The sequence below is a fragment of the Acartia tonsa genome, chromosome 14 (genome assembly GCF_053477335.1).
Source record: "Acartia tonsa isolate MP-2025a chromosome 14, ASM5347733v1, whole genome shotgun sequence".
Taxonomy (NCBI): Eukaryota; Metazoa; Arthropoda; class Copepoda; order Calanoida; family Acartiidae; genus Acartia; species Acartia tonsa.
Genome location: NC_137273.1, coordinates 19,016,118 through 19,043,285, shown reverse-complemented (window position 1 = coordinate 19,043,285; position 27,168 = coordinate 19,016,118). Strand labels below are relative to the sequence as shown.

Genomic DNA, 27,168 nt, shown 5'->3' with positions numbered 1-27,168 from the left:
CTTGAATAGTACATTAAGGATCAAAAAACGATTTTAAAATATTTTGATCATAGCAAGAGCTATTCTCAAAAAACTAACAATTTTGGCCATTTTAGCAAAATCAGGTGATTTTGACGGTTATTTGAGGATAACTTTTTCTGGGATCAATATTTAAAAAAAAAGTTTTTTTAATCTTAATGTACTCTTCAAGACAAATTCAGGAAGGTGTATAAAGCCATGGTTTGAAAGAAAAAAAAATTTCACCCCCAGGGGAGAACCTTCCCCTTTTTTATGAAATTCGAATTTGACATATTGCTGAAAAAATAGTCTGAGAACACTTTTAAAGGTATCAATAGTCTTATATTTATATATAGAATGGGTTAAAATAGCGCGCCAAAAAATTTTGCATCTTGAGTCGGCCTAAATATGGCTTTAAAACTGTGCTAGATCTTTAAATGTGTAGCTATTGCCGTGGCCGTAGTCGTAACCTCTGCCACTACCAGTGCTGCTAATAAACCATGAATTTTTAAATGTTTGAAGTTTTAACGTATTATTATTTTTTTTTTTCTTAATATTTTTACTGAAAATTTGAAAAGTGGTTGTGATTTAAAGATTTTACACGTATATTAAAATAAAAAATAATATGAAATTAAAATTAATACCAGTTTTGTTTGACCCAATGCAATGGGTTGAATGCCCAGGTTGATAAAACTGGTTTTAATCTTATGATTATTTGTTATAATATCCATGGAAAGCTGTCTATAATGTAATGCAATAAATAACTATTGTTTCATTTTGTTCATTTAATTGTAAATATTTTAATTCTTGAAAGATTATTTTCTATATTTCTCATCATTCATTATTCATTCTAAATATCAGATGAATAGAATAATTATAAATTGTTGTCAATAAAGTTGTAAAATCAGCATGTTTTAATGGATACGGATTTTCCGATATAGAGTTGTTACGCTTTCTTTATTGTACCTAATTGTTACAGGTATTATCATGCAAAGTTTGAAATCTATAGATTAATTATACTATTCCTAAATTAATGTTAAGAGCTATCCGATATGTACAAGGTAAATGTACTTTTAAATACATTTTAATGAATAATAATACTATAATTGATAAATATTTCTAGCTTTACAGTTACATAAAAATACATTTGAAATTGATGAATATTTATTTATAATAGAGTTAGTGCATATTTATACAATAAATGGTTTTAAAATAAATGCCCAAAAATGTATTATATTATTGAAATTCTATACCCTGAATGTAAAGGTATATTATTTCCAGTATCACTTCGAAACCAATTAATAACCAATGGATTCAAACCGGTTCTCAGCCATACTGAAAACTTATTTATAGCATCATATTATATCCAGTTTTCTACGAATTTTAAGATATACAAACATAAGATTTAATCATTTAAAACTTGTTTTTTAGGCCATGCCCTTGACAAAAAAACTTGTTTTCATCTTATAATTGTACATTTTTATATCCGCGTTAAGCTGTTTATAATACTAATAAAGGTACTAGCTAAGAAAGAGAGGGAATGTCTGATTGAGCCAATAGGAGAATCGCATCGGAATTTACATTGGATCTCATTGGTTGAAATTATGTACACATTTTCCTACGAAGGCATTTTTTTTTTTCATTTCATACATACATAAAAGTCAGCTGTTAACAGTATATTTTCTTAGTAGAAAGCTTTGCGGAATCAGAATTAATTGCCCAAAAATTTCGTTTACAATTTGAAAGCTTGAAACAAAGTTGGATTCTTTAAAAAAAGTTAGGCTGGCAACTCGCTGGTGAGGCAAAATTATTTTTGTGAAAAATCCTCCAAAATCGAATAAAAAAATTTACAAAAATGAAATAAAATCTTAAGAGGGTTATTAACATATGATTTTGTTTAATTTTTGTAGATTTTTAATGTGCTTTTGGATGATTTTTCACAAAAATAATTTTGCCTCACTATCGAATAGCGAGTCTATCATTTTTTAAGAATCCACATCAGCTTGAGTCGAAAGTAAACAATACTTTTGTCTGCTAGGAATGTTCTCTCTTAGATTTGACGAAAAAAGGTTTCAGAATATTCTTCTACTCTTCTATTTCTATTATAATACTATACAATAAAAAAACTGGGTTTTTTATGTTTCCGTGGACAGGTGCTGAAGAAGACATTGTTTTTCATCACGGATGAATGCCTTTAGGCTTCATTGGTAACTGTTGGCTTGTTCTCAATGCCAGCTAAAAACTATAAAACAAGAATGAAAACATCCATAAGCAAAGCACAGATATGTAAAATACATTTAGCAAAATATAAAGAAAAATCACTTAAATGTACTGAAAATTTAAGTTATGCAGACATATTGACAGAGAGATGGACATGTGAACAAAACAATGTATAGATTGGATAAGCATAGGTCATAGGTATTTTTATCAAAATTTTGCTTTATCTTTATATGAGCCGATACCCTTGGCCTTACAGACAGACGGATGGACAAAATAAATTATAGAGTAGCTTTGCTACTATGAAAGGTAAGTAAAATAGCTAAAGAGAATCTTTTCTATACTTGGGGTGTGTTGTTCTGTTTGTCAGACAGGCTCTAATCAAAGTTTTTTATTTTAAAATATATATATTTTAAAGAATGTCAATGGACAATATAAATCTTAGGGAATAAAGAGAGGTTGTCCTAGGGTCAGGGCTTGGCCGCCGCGCGTCAGCCACTTTTAAACCTCAGGGAAATCAACCTTTAACCATTTTAAAAATAAGCTGGAAGTCTAAACCTGACGTAATTGAAGCACCCAAACGGGTTCAAATTTGTGGCTACTGAGCTCTGCCTATGGCACTCATTTTTAACAGAAAGGTGTGAAACCCTATCCCCACAACCCCTCCATCCCATGCTGCCCTGAAAAATGTTGGTGGTACCTGGATTATCTCCACCATTGTTTGTTTGCCTGTCTTGCATTCTTTATACCTGGGACAAATTTTTACAGTATGGCTTTGGAACCGATTAACTTCCCCTGGATTAGAACCGGTTCTAAGCCATACTGAGAAAAATGTATTGTTTTGTATTATTTCCAGTTTTCTACGAATATAAATGTACAATAATAGTATTAAAACCAGTTTTATTAACCCATGCCTTCGGTATACCATGCGATAAATAACTATTAATCCTAATGATAAAGTAACAGGATGTTTCTATTTGTCTGAACCAAAAGAACTCGCTAACCGCTGAACCGATCTGGTTCTCCTTAACAGGGTATCTTCTCATAGGTCTCAGGAAGGTTAATAACTATATTGAAGGAGGGTATCACCAACCTCCCAAGAGAAATCACAAAAAAATCTAAGTTTTTTTTACGTAGAGACTTAAAAGAAACATAAACATTTCACATAGAGTCTTGAACACAACGTAGACATGTATGTATAATTAAAAAAAAAACCATTTAAAGTGGCACTATAGGCCTCTAGAGGGCATAGCCGCTAGTCATTCTAAAAAGAATTAAGAATTTTTATGTTCCTTAAGATCTGGGAGAGTACAAAATAATACACTTTCCAGTGAAGCTTGATTTATGTCCTGGGAAAAGGTTTTAGCTATTTTCTTAAACTCTTTTGCCCTCTCTAGAGGCTAGGGGTAAAGCAACTAGTCCTTATGATATAGTAAAAGGATCTCTGTCTGTCAGTTTGTCTGTACCAAAAGATCTTGGTAACTGCTTAACCAATATGGTTCTCTTTTATAGGGTAGCGTCTTCCTTTTTAATTCTAAAATAAAGTAAGTTACAGAGCAGCTTTGGTATTTTACCTGTCGCCACATTGATATTTGTCCTTGGTAGCTAGACCAAAATTGACTGCATCCTTAAACCCTGCAGCTTGTGGTGACACTGTCATCTTGTTCTAAAAAGGAAAATTGGATCATGGAAAGAGAACAAAGTAGATGGGTTCATCATTTTTTTCACAGTAGCTTTTCATCTATTTCCTAACTCTGTGGGGAAATTATTAACATTTACCTAACCTAACCTAATCTAGAAAAAAGCTACTGTGAAAATAAGATGAAACCCGCTACTTCATTTTATTTCCATGATCCGGATCTTTCAGGAGAAGGTATAGCAAACAAGCAAAATGAATCTGAAATGATGTTTGCGGGACAGATAAAAAGGTCGACTTTTACTAATAAGCTTTGCACCATTATATATTTGTTAACAATCACGATAATTTTCGCGATTTAAAAAAAAAAAAAAAATTGTTGTTGGTTATAAGTACCACAGCAACGGAGCTTGGGTAAAAAACTACCAGAAAATTTGAGAATGTTTTATCATTTAGTAAGCATACCCTTGTGAAGAAGTGCTAAATTGATTTGGAGATAAAATCACGAAACCTCTGATTTTCAACTGTCATGGGGGGCAACACATTTAGATTTAGTTCGCTTGTAGGCTATACCTTATTCATGCGTTGAAAGTGTGTAAAACTGTAAAGAGCCAAATAACGTTCCAAAAATGAAAAATTATTTTAGCTTTACCCACTTCCGCTTAAATTGTTTCATCCTAATTCTTTCTAGGGGCGATTTCTCTTGAAATGGTGGAGGTTCCCTTTCTTTAAAAAGTTATAAATCTTTCCTGAACCTTTAAAAAGCTTCACTAAATAGGATAGAGACCCACATCCTGACATAAGTTAAGATGAGTATGAAAATAATGCACGCTGCGCGCCATTTTTACCTGTTGAAGAGCTAGAACCAAAGGATCTTGGATGTCTTTGTTGCTGGCCTGGATGGCGGTCAATTCACACAGGTATTGTGCCCCACAATCAAATTCATCCATTTCAGCCAGATCCTAAAAGAACGTGTCCTAACTTTTGTGATTTTGTTTTAACCCATTCGTGACGAGCTCACAAAGTTTAAAGTTTTTAATCAACGGGGTTCAACAAAATAGATTTTTTCAATAATTACTCAACAGAATTTAAAAAGTAAGGTGTCAAATTGAAGATCTTACTATTTTTGTTCATAATGGCAATTTTTCTATTTTTGTTGGGTTTTAGTACTTTAGTAAAACCAACTTTTTTTAAAAATTAAATTGCATCATAAATAAGAGGCCTACAAAAAAACGATTGCATATCTAAATTCTATGGATCATTTTACATCTACTATACTTACTAAGAGCACCGACTAACTATTTTTTTAAATCACAAAAGTTAGGACACGTTCTTTAGATATTTTTTAAAAGAAGTTGTTTCTGTGCTTGTGATCTTAAAACAGTGATACCTTTAGAACAATAATATTTTTTACATTGACAAATTTCACTTAGAGTGAAGTTTTTCTATTTGAGGGGCTTTGTGTCACATTAAATCAAATTTATAGGGTTTGTTATGTGTCGATATATATTGCTTTATATAATAACAAGGAGGACAACATCCAAAAGCGAAGCTATAAAACGATAAGACAAACAAACATAAACACTTGTATAGTGTCAGAACTGAATAAGAAGAATAGAAATGTATAAAAGACGAAACAAAATTGTGAGTAAATTTTTTGAAAAATTGCTAAAATATAAAAAATGTTTTTAGGACATACTTACTTTTTTAGGACTCGATTATAGAGAGGCTTCGATTAAAACATTGCACTTTGTTGCCATAGGAATCAGTATTCCAAAAAATTTGATCAATCGGATAATAATTATCTCACATAAAAAGTTGTTACAAAAGTTCAAAATTACCATGTTTAAAATGAACGGACATTCATTGTAGAGTAGCTACGCTTTTTAGCGCACACCTAACTACTAAAGGAATAACCATGCAAAGTTTGAAATCGATTGAACAATTCTAACATGCCTAAATTAACGAAAAAAGCAATCCGTTCAGGACGAACGGACCGACCGACCCTAATTATAGAAAAGCTTCGCTTAAATTTTTTTTTGTTTCATCAACCATGGAAGGAAAAAGATAAAAGAGAATATTTTACCTCGAGTGATAATATTTCCACATCTCGTTTTCCTCTGTAAAAAAAATTTATCAAGTAAGACGACATACATAAAAGAGGCCAGACATTTTAACGCTTTAAATGAACGGAACGAAGGCTTATATTACTCTCTGAGTTAAAAAAGACCTTCAGACATAGGTTATTTTTTAGAGAAATGAAAATAAGGACAGGTTTTGTCAGGTTATTTTCGGTACTGATAGCCCCTCAGTTTTAGGACACTGCAGTCATAGGCCCCGTATGGTTAGGGCCCCCAAAGCAGTGTGGCATAGGGGAAACAATCTACCCTCCACTTATTTTCATTTATTTTAAATGTAGCGGGGGGGGGGGCGGGGGGGTTTTCAGTGCTTGATAGGCATTTTCAGAGAAAGAACCAATTATTATATAGTCTTTTAGCTATAATTGCAGAGTTTAGGGACTTATTTAATTAAATGAATTACCCTGTGAAGAAGTGGACATTGTGCTGTTTATTACACTGGTACCCAAAGTTTTCTTATTCATTGGTTTAAAACCTTTGTGGACTATTTTGAGTTTTGATTGGTTGGTTCATTAAGTTGACTGTTTCAATCACATAAATGTAAACTACAGAAGGGGTAATTTTGTATGTCATTGTCAACATTGGGAATGTAGATAAATTTTTCGGCTAATGTCTTATCCCTTTAGATCCCTGGAATTACCTGTAACTACGTCTGTTGCTATATCCTCCTCTGTAGTAGCTCCTACTTCCTCTAGAATTTCTACCCCCTCCCCCTCCTCCTCTACGAAACACAGCTGAAAACAAGTAAAAACGTATGGTGGCAACATCCATAAAAGCGAAGCTCTGAAATGGAAGGACAAACAAACATTAACACTTGTAGAGTGTCAGAACTGAATAAGCAGAATATTAATGCATGATAGTAAACAAAGTTGTGAGTTAATCTGTTGCAAAAATTATTAAGTACATGATACTGTTTAAGGACAAACTTACTTTTATAGGACTTGATTATAGAGATGCTTCGCTTATAATATTGTACATTGTTGTAATAGCATGTTTTAAATGGACATACGGACTTTTTGGTAACGATAATAGAGTTGCTGTGCTTTTTAAGCCGTACCTAACTGTTCTATGAATCATCATGTAAGTTAGAAATCGATAGGAAAATTGAAACCAGTTCAAATTAAAGAAAAGAGCTAACCGTTACGGACGGACAAATGACAAATGGACAAAGTGAATCAAGCAAATGTTCAGTTGCCATAAAAAAATGAAGGAAGAGAATGGTTGAAAATTACGAAACCTTAAATTTTATATTTTTCCTGTTCAGTATAGCTTACCATTGGTAGCAGCTGCGGCAATGCCACCCAGAGCGGCTCCACCGGCCACAGCAGCCGCTAAGCCCCCGGCACCAGCTAGAGAAGCTTGTAAAACTGTCAAGCCGCCAATCTTTTAATTTTTGCCATGAAAATAATTGGATGTACGTTAGTACAGCTCTGATCTAGTGATTATATTTTTATGAGCGAAGCTTAAGCTACTTTATAATTTGCTTCGTCTGTTAGCTGAATACATAATTTCGTTTTGCTAATATACAATATCTTCTTTTTTATCTCTTTCTCCACCTCTCTCTCTCTCTCTCTCTCTCTCTCTCTCTCTCTCTCTCTCTCTCTCTCTCTCTCTCTCTCTCTCTCTCTCTTCTGTCTCTCTTTCTCTTATCCGTTTTTCGTGGAAACTTGTCTATAATACGATACACGTTGGCCTATAATCCAGCGGAATGTAATCAGCTTCGAGGCCATGCTGTAAATTATTTTCTGGCAATCCTGTGAATTGGCCAGAGTTATAAAGCCCGCCAGGATCAATAAGCAGGCTGGATTCATCTGAACATTAAATAGATATGTCTAGCTAGATATAAACGAAAACCTTCGTCTGCCATTTTAGATTTGGCTATACCATTGATCTTAAGGGATACGACAATGGAAAAAAATTGTATGTAATTGGTGGAGTAGTTAGTTGGTTTGTATAACACAATCAATAAAGCACATCAAGGATGACAACATCCATAAAAGCGAAGCTCTGAAACGATATGACAGACGAACATTAACTTTTGTTGAGTGTTAGAACTGAATATACAAAATATGAAAATATAAGGTTTGCATACGTAAATTTGTTGTAAAACTTCTTAAATACAGAATTATGTTTAGGGACTTACTGGCATTTTAATACTTGATTATAGAGATTCTCCGCTCATAATATTGTACGTTATTGTAATAGGAATCAGTAATCCAAAAATCAGATCAATCGGATGATTTTATCACATATAAAATTGTTATTAAAAAAGTAAAAAAATCAACATATTTAAAATGGACGTACGGACATTCTGGTAACGATTATAGAGTTGCTACGCTTTCTAAATCGTACCTAACTACTACAGGAACCATCATGCAAAGTTTGAAATCGGAAGGACAATTCTAGCATGCCTAAATTAACGAAAAAAGCCATCCGTTACGGACGGACTGACGGACGGACCGACCCTAATTATAGAAAAGCTTCGCTTTCAATAATTATAGAAAATTATTTAATAAATGTACTCAAAGTTTTAAAGGCAAACAATGTGTAAATAAATTGCTATATCCTTAATTGGATGTTACACCAGAATTGCTTGTTCATAATGTAAAACTTGCAGCGGGCTAAAATATCGATTCTCCCTACCCCATTTTCTATCCCACTCCTCCCCTCCTACTTGATGAACGAACTGACATATAAACGAGTTACATGTTAGCAAGCTAAATTGACGACAGTTTTTACCCAGTTATAATAACCACGCATATTCTGCATCCTTTGTAAAACACAAAAAAATAGATTTTTGTTGATTTGTTTTTCCTATATGAAAAAAAAATTACCTTAACTAAATGTTGATATTAGAAAGCAGAGGAAACTATTAAAGAAACTTACAGCTTTCACACCTTTTATATCATCTAAAGTTATCAATAAAATATCATTTTATAGCAGCTAGGGTGGTTTTAAAATATCATTTAACGCGGACAATTTGGTCCAATGGTTGCCAAGCTTTTATAAAAGCAAGGATGACAACATCCATAAAAGCAAAGCTCTGAAATGTTAGGACAAACGAACATTAACACTTGTAGAGTGCAAGAACTGAATAATCAGAATATCAATAATACAAAATAGCTTGATGTCTGTCTGTCCGTCCGTCCGTCTGAAGCTTAAGATCTCGGTAACCTATCGTATTCTACTCTTAAGGGTATATACCTATTGGTCCTGTGGTGGTTTTAAGCTATTTTCTTGGGGGGTGAGACACCCCCAACCCCCCAAAAAATGAAATCCCCCTCCCTTAAATAAAAAAAACGTTTGGGGGGGTGAGTATGGGGAGAGAAATTTTTTTTATTTTTTATTTTTTTAAAACTACCTCATGGGGCAAAGCCCCTAGAGGCTAGGGGCAAAGCCGCTAGTAAATTTATAAAGCCGTAACTAAATTTCAAGTAAATATGTTGAAAATTGCCTAAATATAGAATAATGTTCAATGACATACTTACATTTTTAGGAATTGATTATAGAGATGCTCCGCTTAAAACGTTGTACTTTAATATCCTAGGAATCAGTATGCCAAATATCACATCAAGCGAATCATTTAATGACCTAAAAATTTGCTGTTAAAAAAGTTGAAAATCAACATGTTTAAAGTTAACGTACGGACAATGACATTCTGGTAATGATTTTAGAGTTGCCACGCTTTCTAAATCCTACTACTAGAGGAATCACCATGCAAAGTTTGAAAAATTTTAATAAATTACTTAACAAAAGAATTATAGAGTAGATTAGCAATGGTTTTTTTAATATCTTTTTTTATTTTAAAGTTAAAGCATTGACTAAATTTATGTGTGTCATATAAGATCTTTTAGACGTGTCTTGACCGATCAGTCCACAATCTTTTTTTTTAATCTTAGTGTTTGTTCTTTAACCAGGTTTTAAGCTAATTTGCGAATTGAATCTCCCCCCCCCCCTAACTATTCTTTTGAACAATAGCTTAAATAAGAAATAGGATTAATATTGGGGGATTTTTGGTACCCCAACCCAATTGGGGCGATGCCATTTTTACATAAAAAAAATAAAAACACCCTAAATAAGTGAACACAATGATAAGTATATTTTTAATATCATCATCTTAACTTACTGATTGATAAGTTTACAAACAAGGATGACAACATAGAGGTGTAGCGAAGCATTGAACTTATAAGCCTTAAATCGGTATAGCATCCACAAATTTCTTTCATTCTTTCAAAAATAGCAATTATATGTCCTTGTACTATTTTTTAAAAAAATACATCAAATTTAATTCAGAGCTGGTTCTTTAAATCATTTCAAAGGTGCGCCTAATCGGGGTGCGCCGAATTTCAGCCAATCACAGCGCGGTATTTCGTAAAATGCTGTGCTCTCATTGGTGGAAATTTGGCTCACCTCGATTTGGCGCACCATTGAAATGATTTAAAGATCCAGCTCAGGTGTTAATTATTATCTCTTTTAACACTGGCTCATGTGGTAACTTTTTTTAGCATTTTGTGCTTTTTAGCATATTGTTACAAATAACATGTTTCTGCTTTTAGATATATTTTAAAAATAACTGAAATAAATGTTATGTATTTATAAACAGAGAACAAGGACTTTTTATACATATTCCTCAGGTTGTCTCAAAAAATCGGTAAAACATGGTATTTTTACTCTAAATGGAAAGACTGATGGAATTGGTCAAAGTAAGTTGTAGAGTTTGTGACATCTATCCAAAATAATTGAGATTCCCATTTTTAATTACAGCCGAAAAAATAATATTTCTTACATAGCGTTATAATCGACTGAGGGACAAAGTAAGTTATAAAGTAAATGCTTAATGGTTTAAGCAATCTTAATCAAAATAAAAGATAAAGTAACCAGTAAAATATAATTATTAATAGAATGTCAATAAACACAGCAAGTTGCAGTATAAAGCGCACAATAAAATAAGCTGCAGTTCTTTTTTATTACAAGCCGCTGCCTTAGCGGCCGCAGTTACAAGACTATCTTTAGAAATGGTTTACTGCCTTCTTAAATTAGTCCTATTACAGATTGTCATCATTTTAAAGACCAATGCATCTCACATGTATTTTTAACGTCTCTAGTATGACAAGCTAAACCCACAGGCATATAATTTACTTATTCTTAAACCTTAAACATTAAAAATTTTGGGAATAGTCCCTTTCGTAACATCGCCCCATAAGGGGTGATTCGTCGTATTTTTAAAATGGCTTTGTATAGGTTATGTTAGGTTAGGTTAGGTTATATTTGGTTAGGTGATTTCCCCACAGTGTTAGGTAATTGGCCCCGCAGGGGCTAGAAATAGGAGAAAAGCTACTGTGAAAAATACGAAGAATCGCCCCATAAGGTGCGATGTTACGAAAGGGACTATACCCCAAAAAAATTTTTGATTTGTCCAGAGAGGGAGAGGACAATGAACTGTAAATGATATTTTTTAAAGCAAAGCTTTTCTATAATTAGGGTCGTTCCGTCCGTCCACACGTCAGAACGTCCATAACGGTTAGCTCTTTTCGTTAATTTAGGTAGGTTCTAGTTTTCTTATCGATTTCAATCTTTGCATGATGATTCCTATAACAGTTAAGTACGGTTTGGAAAGAGCAGCAACTTTATAATTTTCATGATGATTCCTATAACAGTTAAAAACGATTTAGAAAGCGCAGCAACTTTATAATCGTTACCAGAAAGTCCGTACGCCCACATGCTGATTTTTTACTTTTTTGACAACACAGTTTTGTATGCTAGAATTATCCGATTCGTCTGATTTTTTAAATACTGATTCCTATAACAACAAGGTACAATGTTATAAACAAAGCATCTCTATAATCAAGTCCTAAAAATGTAAGTATGTCCTTAAACAGTATCATGTATTAAAGCAGTTTTGCAACAAATTTACTTACTTTTTCAGTTTTGACACTCTTCAAGTGTTAATGTTCGTTTGTCCTTTCATTTCAGAGCTTCGCCTTTATGGATGTTGTCATCCTTGTTACTACTAAAAATGTCTAGTAGTAAAAAAAATTTAAAAAATCGTCCATTGTCTAAAACGTGGCAGGCACATTTACTGTTTGACAGGAAGGTGATATATTCGAATAAGCACAACATCGCGTCAGAACTAAAAACATTAAAAATTATTCCTTATAAACTCTTATTTATTATTGAATCTAATATTTTCCTAGAGGCAAGAGGAGCAACCACTAAAATATAAAGTAGTAAGTATTTTTTTGGTAAAAATCAAATGTTGTTTTATATGGCATGTAATTTTTAGTTGATAAGATTTTAACCCCCCCCCCCCTCCTATAGATATATACGTGAAATGGTCTAACGTAATGTTTTGCTTTAAATTTAAACAAGGATGACAACATTCATTAGAGTGAAGCTTTTAAATTAAAAAGTCTGAGCTCAATGTAAAACACTTAAATGTTAATACTTGATAATACTTGATAGAGTTGCTTCATTTTAATATATTTGCTTTCAAAAAGATAAAAATTATCAAGACAAAAATGTACCAACAGACTTTCTGTAGTAACGATTGTAGAGCTGCTGCGTCGCGTGCCTAACTGATTCAAGAATCATCATACAAAGTTTAAAAACGATAGGAATATTCTAACTTGCATAAATTAACGAAATGAACCAAGTGTGTTAAGGACGAACGGACGGACCGAGCAAAATCATAGAAAAGATTCCCTTTAAAAAAAACTTTTTAAAAACATTGATCTTCAAATGTCCAGGGCGGATTAGAAAGCATCTTTATAATAAACGATATATTATTGCTTGGATGTTGCACCAGATTTTCATGTACTTTAATACAGTGAAACTCACAGCTAGCTGATATAACGAAACCCCCATCCACCCCATCCCCTCCTATCCTACTGGATATATGAACTGACCAATAAATATGAACCATATTTGGAAGCTAAATTGGCGACAGAATTTCCCTTGTCAATATATCCAAGTATATCCTATATCCATTTATATAGTATAAAATTTTAGTGAATCCCCCTTTTTACGGTCACTCCCATCTCTAACATAAATTTCTTAGGCCAGCTTTTAGTAGCGAAGCTTCTCTATGGGCAACAGAGATCTCCGTCCTTAAAATACGCCTCTGCCTAAGGCAAATCAATCACTATCAAAAACAAAGTCTAAAATATAATGTAGCACGTTTTTGTTTGAAGCTTTAAATCTTGGAAATTGCTAGTCAAATGGATTGTATTTTTAAGGGAAGCTTTGACAATGACTTGGTGTGGTTTTAGACTGTTGTCCTAAACTTACCCCGCCCCCTCCCTTAGACTGGTCTTTTATCAAAGAGTAAAAAGTGTTTCTATGTGTGACAATTAAAATCTCGTGGACTGCTGGTTCGATCCAGGAATAGGTATAACCAACAAGCAAAATAAATATAAAATAATATTTGGGGGGGCAAATGGAGAGGTCGTCAATTTTACGATGTGTTGCCCCCCAACGACAGCTGAAAAACATGTATAGGTTTCGTGATTTTTTCCCGAATTAATTTCGTTATTGGTAGAAGCTGGGTTCGATCATCATCTAATTTTTAGAAATGCTTGGCTTGAACCTAGACTTTTTATCTAGCAGTTATCTAACCCTTCCAGATATATCAAGGGATCTAAAGGGATAAGACAATGGCCGAAAAAATAATGTATATTCTCAATGATGATTCACAAAATTACCCTTTCTTAAGATTTTATTTAGTGGTTGAAACGACCGGACACTCAACTTAATGAACCAACAAATCAAAATTCAATAAAAGTCCCCAATGTTCTTCAGCTTAAGAAAACGTTTTTATAAAACTTTGGGGACTAGTGTAAAGAACAGCCCAATGTCCCCCCCCCCTTCCTGATTTATAGCCGTAAAAATTATTTTAGTAGAAACTCCTTGAGACCTCTAGTTTAAACAATTTAAACTAATTTGCCCCGTGATAAATTCACTGAGTGAAAAAGTCTTTGATACTTCTTAGTTATTTTTTATTATTTGTGCGCTACCAGATATAGTACTAGCGGATACGCCCCTAGAGGTCTCTAGTGGCACTTTAAATGTTTGTTTTTTTTAAATTAATAATACAATACCTTGCAATGTTACGTAGGAGACTCTATTCGAAAAAAAAATTTAGATTTATTGTTATTTCTCTTTGGAGGGTGGTGGTACCCTTCCCCAAAATAGTTATAAACCTTCCCAGGACCTGTTAAGGAGAACCCGATCGGTTCAGTGGTTAGCGAGATCCTTTGGTACAAACACACAGACATCCCGTTACTTTAGTATAAGGATTAAAGCTGCGCTTCTATGGGACTACTATAAAACTTCTAGGTTGCCAAGATCAATGATAAAATTCAATGAACTTGGAAAGACATTGCACTGTAAATTTTTCTGGTACTCGAAGTATTAAAACCACAGCGTTATCACATTCGTTGCCTCAAAAACTTTATGAATTTACATTGGTTCCGATCTAGCAGTGTCCAAACTTTTTAACAAATTTTTTACATCTTTAGAGCGGAAAATTTTGTTTATTATCATTTGGGAGTATATCAATTTATTAGCCATTGTCTTATTGCGATTATAAATAATGAGATGCTTTCTAGAAAAATAAAATTACAGTGGGGCAACTAATTCTAAATTTTGGAGGTGGAATGGAAGAAAATACCAGGGAGGAAGGGGACATTGGTATGTTTATTACATTAGTCCCCAAAGTTTCAAAATAAACTTTATTTATTTGTTGGCTTAACCACTTTATTAAATTTTGATTGGTTGGTTCGTCAAACTGAGTGTCTTATGTTTCAACTACTAATTGTAAGGGGTAATTTTTGTGTATCATCATTGTGGATGTACATCAATTTTTCGGCCATTGTTTTATACCCTTAGATCCCTGAAGAAACCCCCGGCCCATGTTCTTTAGAAAGCATTTACTCAAATCTCTAAAGCCTTCTTAGTTTTTGCTGTGGCTTAAAAAAAATATTTATATCAAAAGCGAAGCTTTTCTACAATTAGGGTCGGTCCGTCTGCTCGAAAGGTGGGTAATTAGATGGTAATTTATTTATGTTATAATTGTCCTATCTTTTTTAAACTTGGCATGATGCTTCAATATAGAAAACATAGTAACTCTATAGTTATTTTCAAAAAGTCAGTATGTCCATCTTTAGCAAGTATTCTGCATTATTTACGTATTTTTGTAGAGACATTTATGGAATTTTCGTTCAGACTTCTAAACATTGTGTTTCATCCTTATTGCATTTCATCTCTCTAATTTCAATCTAAACGTCCAAACACATTTTGTACAAAACAAGGATGAAAACATCCATAAAAGCGAAGCTCTTGTAGAGTTTCAGAACTTATTAAGCAGAACTTTTATTTTAGGATTTAAGTTAAAATTAGCATGTTTAAATGGACATACGGACATTCTGGTAACAATTAAAGAGTTGCTACTCTTTCTAAATCGTAACTTTAATATGAATCTTCATACAAAGTTTGAAATCAATAAGGACAATTCTAACATGTATAAATTAACGAAAAGAATTATCCGCTACGGACGGACAGATCCTATTTATAGATAACCTTTGCATTAAAAAAACCAAGTGCGTACACGTTGTATTGTTCTATGTATAGATCTTGAATTTTCAGGCCACTGCACGGTGGGGTTGAGACTGAAAAAAAACGCATGGTTTCGCGGGTCACTGTGGTTTAGAAACTTTGATTATAACACAAAATTGGCCGTTTTAGCTTTGTGTGACCCTTGTAGCCAAATCGAGATTTTTAACCCAATGGCTAAATACATATATTAGAAATTACATTTTCACACAAAGTGCCTGTTGATCACGGTTAATCCCACCCCAACCTACTAGGACATCCATTTTATTATTCTTTGGGGATATATAGGGTGTTCAAAAGGGGGGAATGAAATGTTTTTAATCTAAAAAAAATGAGGGCCGTAAACACCTCTGCCACCCCCTGGACGTCCTTCCCTTCCCAATTTTTTTAAATGAATTTAAAAACTATGGTGGTGTGTAGTTTTTTTTTCTTTGCCCAACCACTGCATGAGGATCTAACCCTGTTGGGACACCCATTAACCAAGATAACCTAATCTAACCTAACTTAAAGTAATAAACAAACAAACTAACCCTCCTTCATAATTTTAATTTATTTCAAGGAGGATGTCGTTTCTGTGCCCTACAAGACAGGGATGAAACAATGACCAATAAATTGATGTACATCCACACTGATAGTACATAAAAATACCCCTTTTTTAGACTACAATTTTGGGTTTAAAGTTTGTACACTCAACTTAATGAACCAACCAATCAAAATTCCATAAAAGTCCCCAAAGTTGTTGAGCCAACGAATAAGAAAATATTATCATAAAACTTTGAGAACTAGCCCAATGTCCCCTCCCTCCCTATAAACCTTCCAGAACCTATGAAAAGCTACACTGTAAATGATAATCATATAGAATCAACGGTTAGCAAGATCCTTCAATAAACACAGATAGACATCCTGTTACTTTTTATTTAACACAGAGGTTTTATATACAAGTTTATTTATACACAATACTGAATTTTACAGAATAAGGATGGGTTAAATAAGATAATAATAGATTCTATTTTTTGGGAAAAGAATCAACAACACCATAGACGTCCAAAGTGGGGGTAAAGGGGTGATTACCCCTGCCAACATATTTCACGGGGGGTAATTACCCCCCCCCCCCCAAGCAAATTTTACCCCCGGGGTGAAACAAAAATTTTACCCCCCACAAATAAAAAAGCTTGGACGCCCCTGAACAACACGATAAATATTACAAAATTATGATTACAATTGGCCTAAAACCATTCTTCATATAAGTTTGTCCGTTACAATTCGCCCAAAAAATGACAGTTCTTTGTTGTGTCTAATTAATTACTGCTCTTAAAAGGTCATTTATCTTAGACCTTCTATATTTTAATAGCAGAAAAAAAAACAAGAAAGATAGCATCCATAAGTAGCGAAGAACACAAAAATTTTAGAAGTAATAACGCCTATGGTGAGTTATAAAGCATTATCTGAAAACAGAAATGTATGTCTATAAATTTAAAAATCACGAAACCCTTAATGTAAATCGGTACTAAAATTTAAAGATCCAGCTCAGTTGTCAAGAAAATCAAAGGCTAGCAAGCTATACAGATAATTTAATGGATATAGAATATACGTAAATATATTGACATGGAAAATTTGTCGTCAATATGGACCTTATTTATTGGTCAGTTTGTTCATCCAGTATGAGGAGAGGGGATGGGATGAAAGGGAGTGAAGGGGGGGGGGGGGGTTGTCATTTTAGCCAAACTGCTAGCATCAATTTATCAGAGGACATCAAAATTTTAGTGTAACATCCAAGTAATAATATATTAAATGTTAATTATTTCTTTATTTTTAAGCCCCTTGTGAATCTTCCTTTTGAAGCAAAAATATTTTTCTTTATAGATTTTCGATACTATATGATATAAAATAGTAGGTTGTCAGTATTGTAAAGACGGGTGGCTATGCTGGCTAAAGAGTAGCTGCACTACTAAGCTAAATAAATGCAGGAAAGGAGGAGACATAGAACAATATATTATACTAGTCTCAAAAGATGGATAATATCGTTTTCTTATATATTCTTTGGCTTAACAACTTCGGGGACTTAAATTTTGATTGGTTGGTTCATTCAGTACATCACTTTAGCGGCCATTGTCTTATCCCTTTAGATCTCTGAAATAAATGACCTAAGAAATTTATCTTCGATCTAAACCGCCAAAAAGATTTTGCTCAGCCCCAAGAAAGTGACCGTAAAAATGGTAATTCACCCAAAAAACATTTAGAGATATATTTTAGCCTAATAGTATTGGGATCGAGACAAGACCAGACCGCATTTGCTAGAGATGTTAAGAATAGAACCAACTGTTGCTATGTCCAGCATGTGACACTAATAGTTACATTAGGGGGAATGCTTTGGCCTATAAACTGGTGCAACTTATTACCATGCAATTAGAACCTATAGACAAAGGTCGTGCAAAAGATTTAGGTCATTATAACATTTTTCTACTATTAACACAAGCCAAGCAATTTTAACTATAAAATGGGCCGCATTTTTTTCCACACCCTTAAGCAACAGATAAGCTGTGCTTCTAAAAAACTGACATGAGAAATTTATTTTAGAGATAAGAATGACTTTAAAAAAAGGGGAATCACCAAAAATTTTGAAATGAGGATACTTTCTAATTTTCAGGGATTTTAAGGGATAACACAATGGATGTTAGAATAAGATAACGTGATTATAAACTTTGGGTACCAGTGTAATTTACAGTCCAATGTCACCTATCTCCCTGCTAATTCCTGTGTTCCTGATTTTAAAGCTTTGCTTTTATGGATGTTGTAATCCTTGTTTGAATAATTTTGCTGCTTGGTTTATTTAAACTACCCTATAAATTTCAAACTTGGTATGCTGATAACTGAAACTAAATATCTGGGAGGTAGAGGATTTTATTACTCTAGTCTCCAAAGTTTTATAATAACATTCTCTCTCATTGTTTGCTTAACAATTTTGGAGACTATTTTAAATCTTGCTTTATTGGTTCAAGTGTCCAAATGTTTCAACTTCTAATCTATAGAAGTGGCAATTTTGTTTATCATAACTGGGGGCGTACATCAATTTATCGGCCATTGTCTTATCCCTTTAGATCCCTCAAAGTCTTGTCAAAGTATCCTAAAATTATTGAAATACGGACATACCCTCATTTTAAAACTCGATTTTAGATATGCTTTGCACACAACAGAGTGTGTAATAGTCTTAGAAATCATTATTCCAAAAACCAGATTAACCCTTAACGGTCGGTGGGAGAGGGGGGGGGGCGTTGAACGCCCCCCCCCCCTCCCCCTAAGGTTTTTTCTATCTCATTTTCTGTGTGTAAAAGATAAAGAGCCCAAACTGCGGGTATGACACGTAACTGAGAGTTGGAATTTTTTGAATATCTCCATCCTGGCGGGCACAGGATGCCAGCAAACCTGGTAGGGTCATTCAGGTAAAGAGCAAAAAATATTTTTTTTGACTTAAACAAAGCATTTTATCTTACCAAAATACTATAATATCCTCTAGTAGTACATCCTAATATTAAATACAGGTGTTCAAGTCAATTTCAGGTTCCAGGATCCTGCAGGTCCTGATACGCCGCCGTTTCCCCGCCGACCGCCAACTGCGGCTGCTGGTAGCTGCCAAGTACAGCTGCGGCCGCTGAAATTTATATTTTGATATTTCTAATATAAAATTTACATAAATATGAACATTTCTGCCAAAAAATGTTTCTTCTAGCTTCAAAAATAAGAAAATTACAGCCGTTTGAAAGTTTTAAGTAAAAAAGGACCTAAAAACAAAGGTTGTTAAATAAAAGGGTGAAAGAAGCGAAAATTGACTTTGACTTACTTAAATTTATTATCAAACAGGAGACTTGCACAAAATTTTTTAGCCCTCTAGCTCTAATAGGAACTGAGATAATAGAGGGGGGGGGGGGCGTTTAACGCTCCCCCCCCCCCCCCGGCCCCCCCCCCCCCCCGACTGATTAAGGTGCGGCAAGGGGACCGATTGTTAATGGTTAATTGGATAATAATATTATATAAAAGTTCATTTCAAATTAGATCAATATTTTCAAATTTGACTTACAGACTTTCTGGCAATGCAATTTCTAAAAATTCTAACAAGCCCAAATTTACGATAAGAGCAATACGTTACAAGCGGACGAACGGAAATATGGGTACATTTAATAAAATAAATTCAATAACTTTTATAAAATTTATATTAACGTTAAAGAATAGAGATCGTTCTAGCACCCCGAGTAATATGCACATGTTAATGAAACTTAGTAGAAATATCTAGAATGTGAACTTATTCACTCCCTGAAAATTTGAAGTGTCTATCTAGAATAGGAGATGAGAAAATCGCAAAAATTAAAAAATCTAAGAATTAACACATCTCAATGAAACTTGATAGAAATATGTAAAATATGACCTTATCTAATCCCTTAAAATTTCAGCCTTCTATCTTGAATAGGAGTCGAGAAAATCAAGAAATACCAAAAGCGATAAAAATTGATCTAGCACCCCAATTAATGGACACATCTTAATGAAAACTGGTTAAAATATGTAGAATGTGAACTTATTTAAAATATCTTAAAATAGAGCCGAGAAAATCACGTTTCCCCCTAAACTAATCATAGAGTAGATTCACTAGTAAAAACTATTTGATATAAGGATAAGTGACGTCAATGCCATAGAAGCATAGGAGTATGTGTGTGTGTGTGTGTGTGTGTGTTTGTGTGTGTGAGTATGCAGGGATATAAAGCTAAACTTTCAAAATTAGAAATCAGTTTCTGTAAAGATTTCAACATGGAAGCTTTTCTGAAAATTATGGTAATATTTTTTTTATTTTTCTAAATCTACAAATTTTACGCAATTTTTTTGGGGGGGGGAGGGGGGGTTAGGGGTTGTCCCAACCACCAAAATTATAGAGGGAGTTTCAAAAAAATGCCGCGTTTTTTCGACAATTTTTTAGACATTGATTGATTGAACGAAGACGATGGAATTTCAACACAGAGTATACAACATAAGAATTCAAAATTTTAAAATTACTATTTTTGCCATTTGTATAATGTCTAATACAAATTAAATCCATTTTCGCTGCATATTTATTAATCCATCTTTTTAGAGCTGTGTTAGACATTATACAAATGGCTAAAATAATAATTTAAAATTTTGAATTCTCAAGTTGTATACTCTGTTAAAAACCTTACTTCATCTTGAAGATCAATGCCCCGTACGATTTTAACAGAGTATTCAACTTGAGAATTCAAAATTTTAAATTATTATTTTAGCCATTTGTATAATGTCTAACCCAGCTCTAAAAAGATGCATTAATAAATATGCAGCGAAAATGGATTTAAGTTGTATTAGACATTATACAAATAGCTATAATAATAATTTTAAAATTTTGAATTCTTATGTTGTATACTCTGTGTTGAAATCCCATCGTCTTCGTTCAATCAATCAATGTCTAAAAAATTGTCGGAAAAACGCAGCATCTTTCAAAAACCCATCTCAGGGCAATTATTTATATTCCTTGAGAACCACCAAATAAACAGTCCAGTGGTTGCAGAAATCTTATCTGCAGACAGACAAACACACAGACATTATACTTTTGTTTTATAGATAATACATAATTCACCAGGTCTGTTTATTCATTGATAATACTCCAGAAGACATCTAATTTTTATATGAAAGAAAAAACTTATTTAGGATAACGTCTAAACTTTTTGGAGAGGTTCGTATTATCACGCATCTACTCAAAGATTTAAATTTCCACTCGATCCCATCAGTATGTAATACAGTAATAGACGTTTGATATATGTATAATACCAAAAAAAACACTTTTGGATGTTTTCATTCTTGTAAAAATAGTTATAAATGTTACCTGAGGTAGGTTCTTAAGAAAATTGTTCAATCAATCTTTGACTTGTCGTCTTCGTTCAATCAATCATTATTATGAAAATTCGCAGCATTTACGCTTAATTAGAGAAATGGCGACATTCAATAATTTATGAATTAATAATAATGATAATACAAAAAGCAAGGGAGACACATTACAAGCTACCAGAAGTGTCGATAGGAAGGTAGAGGGGCCCATACATCATTTATAATGATTATTTATTATTATTATTATTATTGATTTATAAATTGTTGAATGTCGTCGTTTCTTAGTTTAAGCATTTAACAAGTTGAATGTTTGTAAACAAGTATTCTCATGGCATTCACACATTTGGTATCTAAATGTCATTTATTGATTGAATGAAAATGACCCCAAAAGATATAAGAGCCCATCTCTGGACACAATTGACAGACACACAGGCTGATATCATATTACTTTTATACAAGGATTTCCAATTAATTTTAGGTTTTGTTTGTTTGTCTTGGACTGACAGCAAGCCTTGTGGTTGCAGGTTCATCTCCTAACACTCCTGCATCTCCTGTTAGTTCTGCAGATCATGCTCATAGCATTGTCAAGAGAGACGAGTATGTATAGATAGATAAGGTCATGGGTAGAAGATTTGTAAGGATAGAAATTTCGTGAGTGTAGATTTTTCGTCAAAATCAATTCATTTTGATTCCAATAATATGCTAGATAGACAGATAGATAGGAAAATATGTAGATGGATAAAGTGGTGTGCACATGGTTTTGCCAAGGCGTAGCACATTTGAAAATTTTGACACAACCTTTATGATTTTTGACACCCCCTTCAAAGCATAATCAAAGGGGGTTGTAGGGGATTGTGAGACTTAGAAGGTGCATTATAGATCATTAGAGGGGTGTTTTTTAGTGTCAGGGGGGGATGTATCTACACCCATAAATATAAATTTCACCTTCTACATAATAAACATTCTTAAAAGTCATAAAAGCATTTTTTGAGTGGTAAATTGACTGATGGTGGATGTTCTTCTGCATGCCTCTGGATGGATAGATAAGTGACTATCAGCTATGCCACAAGAGGCCTATAGGAACAAGTAAAGAGAAATATGTTTTTTAAGGGACAATTTATCATGGGTGGGTGAAGTGAAAGTCCCTCCCACTAAATAATTATAAACCTTTGTACCTATAAGAAGTTTGTATAAGGAGAGCCATCTGTTAGCAAGATCCTTTGCTACAGACAGACAGAAATCCCAATACTTTAATACAATGATTTTCTATATTTAGAAATGGCAATGAATGTACTGAGGGTTTTTTTTACAAACATTGCTGCACATCCTATTCCTATTACGAAGGAGAGGATTCCTACTGTTATAATTCTGAGAGGCCAGAACACAGGTAAGTTAAGCATATATATGGCGTAAAGAAAAAACAATTGTTCACAATTTTCATGGTAAATCCTACAATTTTGGGTAAATTTTGTTTTTGATTAATCTAATAACAATATTGAATTATGAATTTTATCACCTCTTCAAAGCACCACAGCTCGAGGCATAGCCCTTCAGATAATTTTGCTCTACCAGGAGAGTACATCTTTTATTATTTACAAAAAATACCAAATCAACCCTAAAGTAAGTCTGCAAGGAATACACCGATCTAACTGCTCAAAGACTGCCACAAGTAGACCCAAGGGGGACTGCAAATTACACATCCAGCAAATTTACAGTGGATGAGTTTTCGCCATGCAGTGCAATGGATGTACTTGAGGAGAGAGAGGGAGAGTGTAAAAAATATTATCACTGGAAAAGAACGCCATATTTGTTATATAAATATTTATTGTCTAAAGTTTTATTATTTTAGTTTAAATTGTGGACAATGTTGTTATGAAGAAGATGGGGAAACATGGTGTATAATGACCACAGAGCACAAAAACTACGTTAGAGAAAGAATGGATGATTATGAATGGTTTGATGAATCCTCCTCCTATTTAGTATATGGATAATAAAGTAAAAGGATGTATGTGTATTGGTTAGTACCAAAGGATCTCGCTAACTATTGGACCGATATGGTTCTCCTGTATAGGGTAGCCTCTCATGGGTCCTGGGAAAGTTTATAACAATTTTGGGTTGAGGGTACCTCCACCCTCCTAGCAGATATTTTTGGTAAATAGCTAAAATAAAAAAAAACATCACTAATCCCATCTAGCGGCAAAAAAATACTTTTTGGTAAACAGCTGATTTTTACGTAGATTAAAAAGAAAACATTTTACGTGCCCCTTGAGGCCTCTATGGGCGTAGCCACTAGTATACTATATCTTATTTATTTAGTAAAAAATCACATAAATATTATAAGATAATAAACTTTAATAGAGTTGTTTTATTGTATTTATGTATTTATTCTAAAGTAAGCAAAAAGAGTTTGAATGAATTTAAACAAAATTATTTTTATTTTATTTTATTTTTATTCCGAATACTACTTTTTATTGGTACATGCAATACTTTTATAAAAAAAATATAGACTTTAATATCATTGTATACTTATTTTATACTATTATGAATTTAATGAAATATATCTATTCTAAAGTGTACAAAAAAAAATAGTTTTAATGTACTTTAAGAAATTTATTGAAAAATATTATTTTTTTTTAATTTCTTATAAATCTCAAATAAACTTTGGGGAGCAAATGGAGAGGTCGTCAATTTTACTATGTGTTGCCCCCCAACAACAGCTGAAAAACACGAACAGGTTTCGTTATTTTTTCCGAATTAATTTTGTTATTGGTATAGGCTGATTCTGAATACTCTTTTTAACTATAGTTGTACTATAAATGTACATGAAAAATTATGTTGTAGTATATACATTTTTTAAAAAGCTTCTCTTTAATTCACCTTTCCTGACCAAAAGAAAAAGTTTTCTCATGTTCATTGGAAACAGATGAATATTTGGTGGATTAGAACCGGTTCCCATCCATACGAAAAAACTATGTCTAGCATCGAACTATATCCAGTTTTCTACAAATATAACATAAGATTAAAACCAGTTTTTTTAACCTGTGCTTTCGGCATCTCAGGGCTAAAATAACTGGTTTTATTCTTATACTTGTGCAATTTATATCCGCGGAAAGCTATTTATAATACGTTGCAAGAAATAACTACAGGGTATTTTTTTTAATGGAACAAAAGTATTGCTTAATATAACCCACTTGCCATTGACAGAAATTAATAATCTATATCTTAATTTCTTTAATGGGTTTTGGGCAATTTGTATAAGAAAAAAAATACTTAGCGATTTTCAACAAATCATGCCTTAAAAACCGGTTTTTCCAAAGTACCTATATTTTTGAAAGATTTTTGGATCATGCCCCCTCCCTAGACAAGGTGCTTCGCACGCCACTGCAAAAAAACTGATTTTATTCTCATAATTGTACATTTTTATATCCGCGATAAGCTGTTTATAATACAATGCGATAAATAACTATTCTCAGTTAATGGTAAGTTGATTAAAAACACCCTGTAGAAGTGAACGTTGATGGTTATTGTAACAAAAACATTAAGTAAACTTTAGAAGAAACAAGGATGACAACATCCATAAAAGAGAAGCTCTGAAACGGTAGGACAAACTGACATTAACACTTGCATAATGTCAAAACTGAATAATCAGAATGCGAATGTATAAGAGTCAAGGCAAAATTGTAAGTAAATTTGTTGAAAAACTGCTTGATACAGAATAATGATTATGGACATAATTACATTTTTAGGACTTGATTATAGAGTTGCTTATAATATTGTACTTTGTTGTCCCAGGAATCAGTATACCAAAAATCAGACCAATCGGAAAATTAGGTCACATACAAATTTGTTGTTAAAAATGTAAAAAAAATCAACATGTTTAAAATGGACGTACGGACATTCTGGTAATGATTATAGAGTTGCTACGCTTTCTAACTAGTACCTAACTATTACAGGAATCACCATGCAAAATTTGAAATCGATAGGACAATTCTAACATGCCTAAATTAACGAAAAAAGCTATTTCAAAATGTTAAAAAATCAACATGTTTAAAATGGACGTACGGACATTTTGGTAATGATTATAGAGTTGCTACGCTTTCTAAATTGTACCTAACTACTAAAGAAATCACCATGCAAAATTTGAAATCGATAGGACAATTCTACAATTCTATAAATTAACGAAAAAAGCTATCCGTGACGGACGGACGGACGTACGGACGGAGCGACCCTAATTATAGAAAAGCTTCGCTTAAAAAAAAATATTCCATAAATATCTTCTAATCTGATTAATTTCAACTTAAATCTGATTCATACTGAAAAAAAACATATATCGCATTTTATGATAGAAAATTATCAACAAAAAAAAAATAGTAATTATAATGATTAAATAATCTTTATTTACTACAGCTAATACAAATTATAAAAAATATAATAAAACTAGTAAATTATTGGTAATACAAGGATGACAACTTAAATTAAGGCGAAGCTTTGAAACGGTAGGACAAACGAGCATTAACACTTTTAGAGTGTCAGATCTGAATAATCATAATATAAATGTATAAACGTCAAAAAAATTGTAATTAAATTTGTTTTAAAAAACTGCTTAAATACAGCATAATAATTAAGGACATACTTACATTTTTTGGAATTTATTATAGAGATGCTTCGCTTACAACATTGTACCTTGTTGTAGTAGGAATCAAGACTCCATATATCAGTAAATCGGATGATTATATCACATGAAAAATTTTTATTTAAAAAGTTAAAAATCAACATGACGTACGGACATTTTGGTAACGATTATAGAGTTGCTATGCTTTCTGAATCGTACCTTCAAAGTTTGAAATCGATAAGACAATTCTAACATGTCTAAATCAACGAAAAAAGCTATCCGTTACGGACATACGGACCGACCCTAATCATAGAAAAGCTTTTCTTTTAAAAATATCAAACTCTACTCAAAAGAAAGTTTGATAAATATTAGACATTAAAGATAGAATTTTTAAACATAACTTTTTAAATGCTAAGCACAAGAAAAAGAAAATTACGTTTGAGTAACTTTATTAGTAGTTTATAGTTTACTAGCAGCTACGCCCTTAGAAGCCTCTAGGGGCGCGTAAGGTTGGATATTGAAATTCGACCCCATCCAACTAACTTACAATTTGAGTTTTAAAAAGAATAATTAAAAAACATTTTTTGGGGAGTCGGGTTATCTTTTAAAACATTATAAAAATCCTTCCCTAGACCTATAAGATGCTTCACTGAAAAAGAGGACTATATCGGTTGAGCAGTTAGCGAGATCCTTCGCTACAAACAAAAAAGCTCACTACTTTATAAAAAAAACTACTAGCGGCTACTCCCCTAGAAGCCTCTAGTAACACTTTAAACGTTTGGTTTTTTTGTTTCGTTCGTTTCTACGATATGTTGCGTAAGAGTCTCTTTATACGATACCTTGCAATGTCACGTAGGAGTCTCTATACTTAAAATAAAATTTCGATTTATTATTATTTCTCTTGGGAGGTTGGTACCCTCCCCCAAAATAGTTATAAACCTTCCCGGGACATATAAGAAGCTACCCTGTTAAGGAGAACCCGATCGGTTCAGCGGTTAGCGAGATCCTATAAACAAACAAACACACAGACACACAAACATCCTGTTACTTTAGTATAAGGATTGTTGAAAAATTGAAAT

At 33.0% G+C, this 27,168-nt stretch overlaps 1 protein-coding gene and 1 long non-coding RNA gene across 2 annotated transcripts; one reads left to right on the top strand and one right to left on the bottom strand.

Moving 5' to 3' along the window:
* Positions 1 to 674: 674 nt before the first annotated feature.
* On the bottom strand, positions 675 to 7,374 carry LOC145305825 (uncharacterized). Its single transcript, XR_013874717.1, has 7 exons — positions 7,263 to 7,374; positions 6,629 to 6,722; positions 5,937 to 5,970; positions 4,699 to 4,812; positions 3,789 to 3,880; positions 2,915 to 2,963; positions 675 to 2,239 (listed from the first exon to the last, which is right to left on the bottom strand). It is a non-coding gene; the product is annotated as an uncharacterized LOC145305825 (long non-coding RNA).
* Positions 7,375 to 20,358: 12,984 nt separating this feature from the next.
* LOC145306107 (uncharacterized) lies at positions 20,359 to 24,063 on the top strand. The gene is made up of 4 exons (XM_080148059.1): positions 20,359 to 20,418; positions 21,956 to 22,074; positions 22,754 to 22,864; positions 23,327 to 24,063. Exons 1-4 carry the CDS (start codon positions 20,395 to 20,397, stop codon positions 23,466 to 23,468), a joined length of 396 nt encoding a protein of 131 aa, XP_080004185.1. The 5' UTR covers positions 20,359 to 20,394; the 3' UTR covers positions 23,469 to 24,063.
* Positions 24,064 to 27,168: the final 3,105 nt, after the last annotated feature.

Coding starts and splice junctions, on each gene's coding strand:
- LOC145306107 (XM_080148059.1), top strand. CDS start 20,395: ATGGAAGCTTTTCTGAAAATTATG. Junction 20,419..21,955: donor AAGCTTTTCTGAAAATTATG/GTAATATTTTTT, acceptor AATTAATTTTAG/GTTTTGTTTGTTTGTCTTGG. Junction 22,075..22,753: donor AGCATTGTCAAGAGAGACGA/GTATGTATAGAT, acceptor TTCTATATTTAG/AAATGGCAATGAATGTACTG.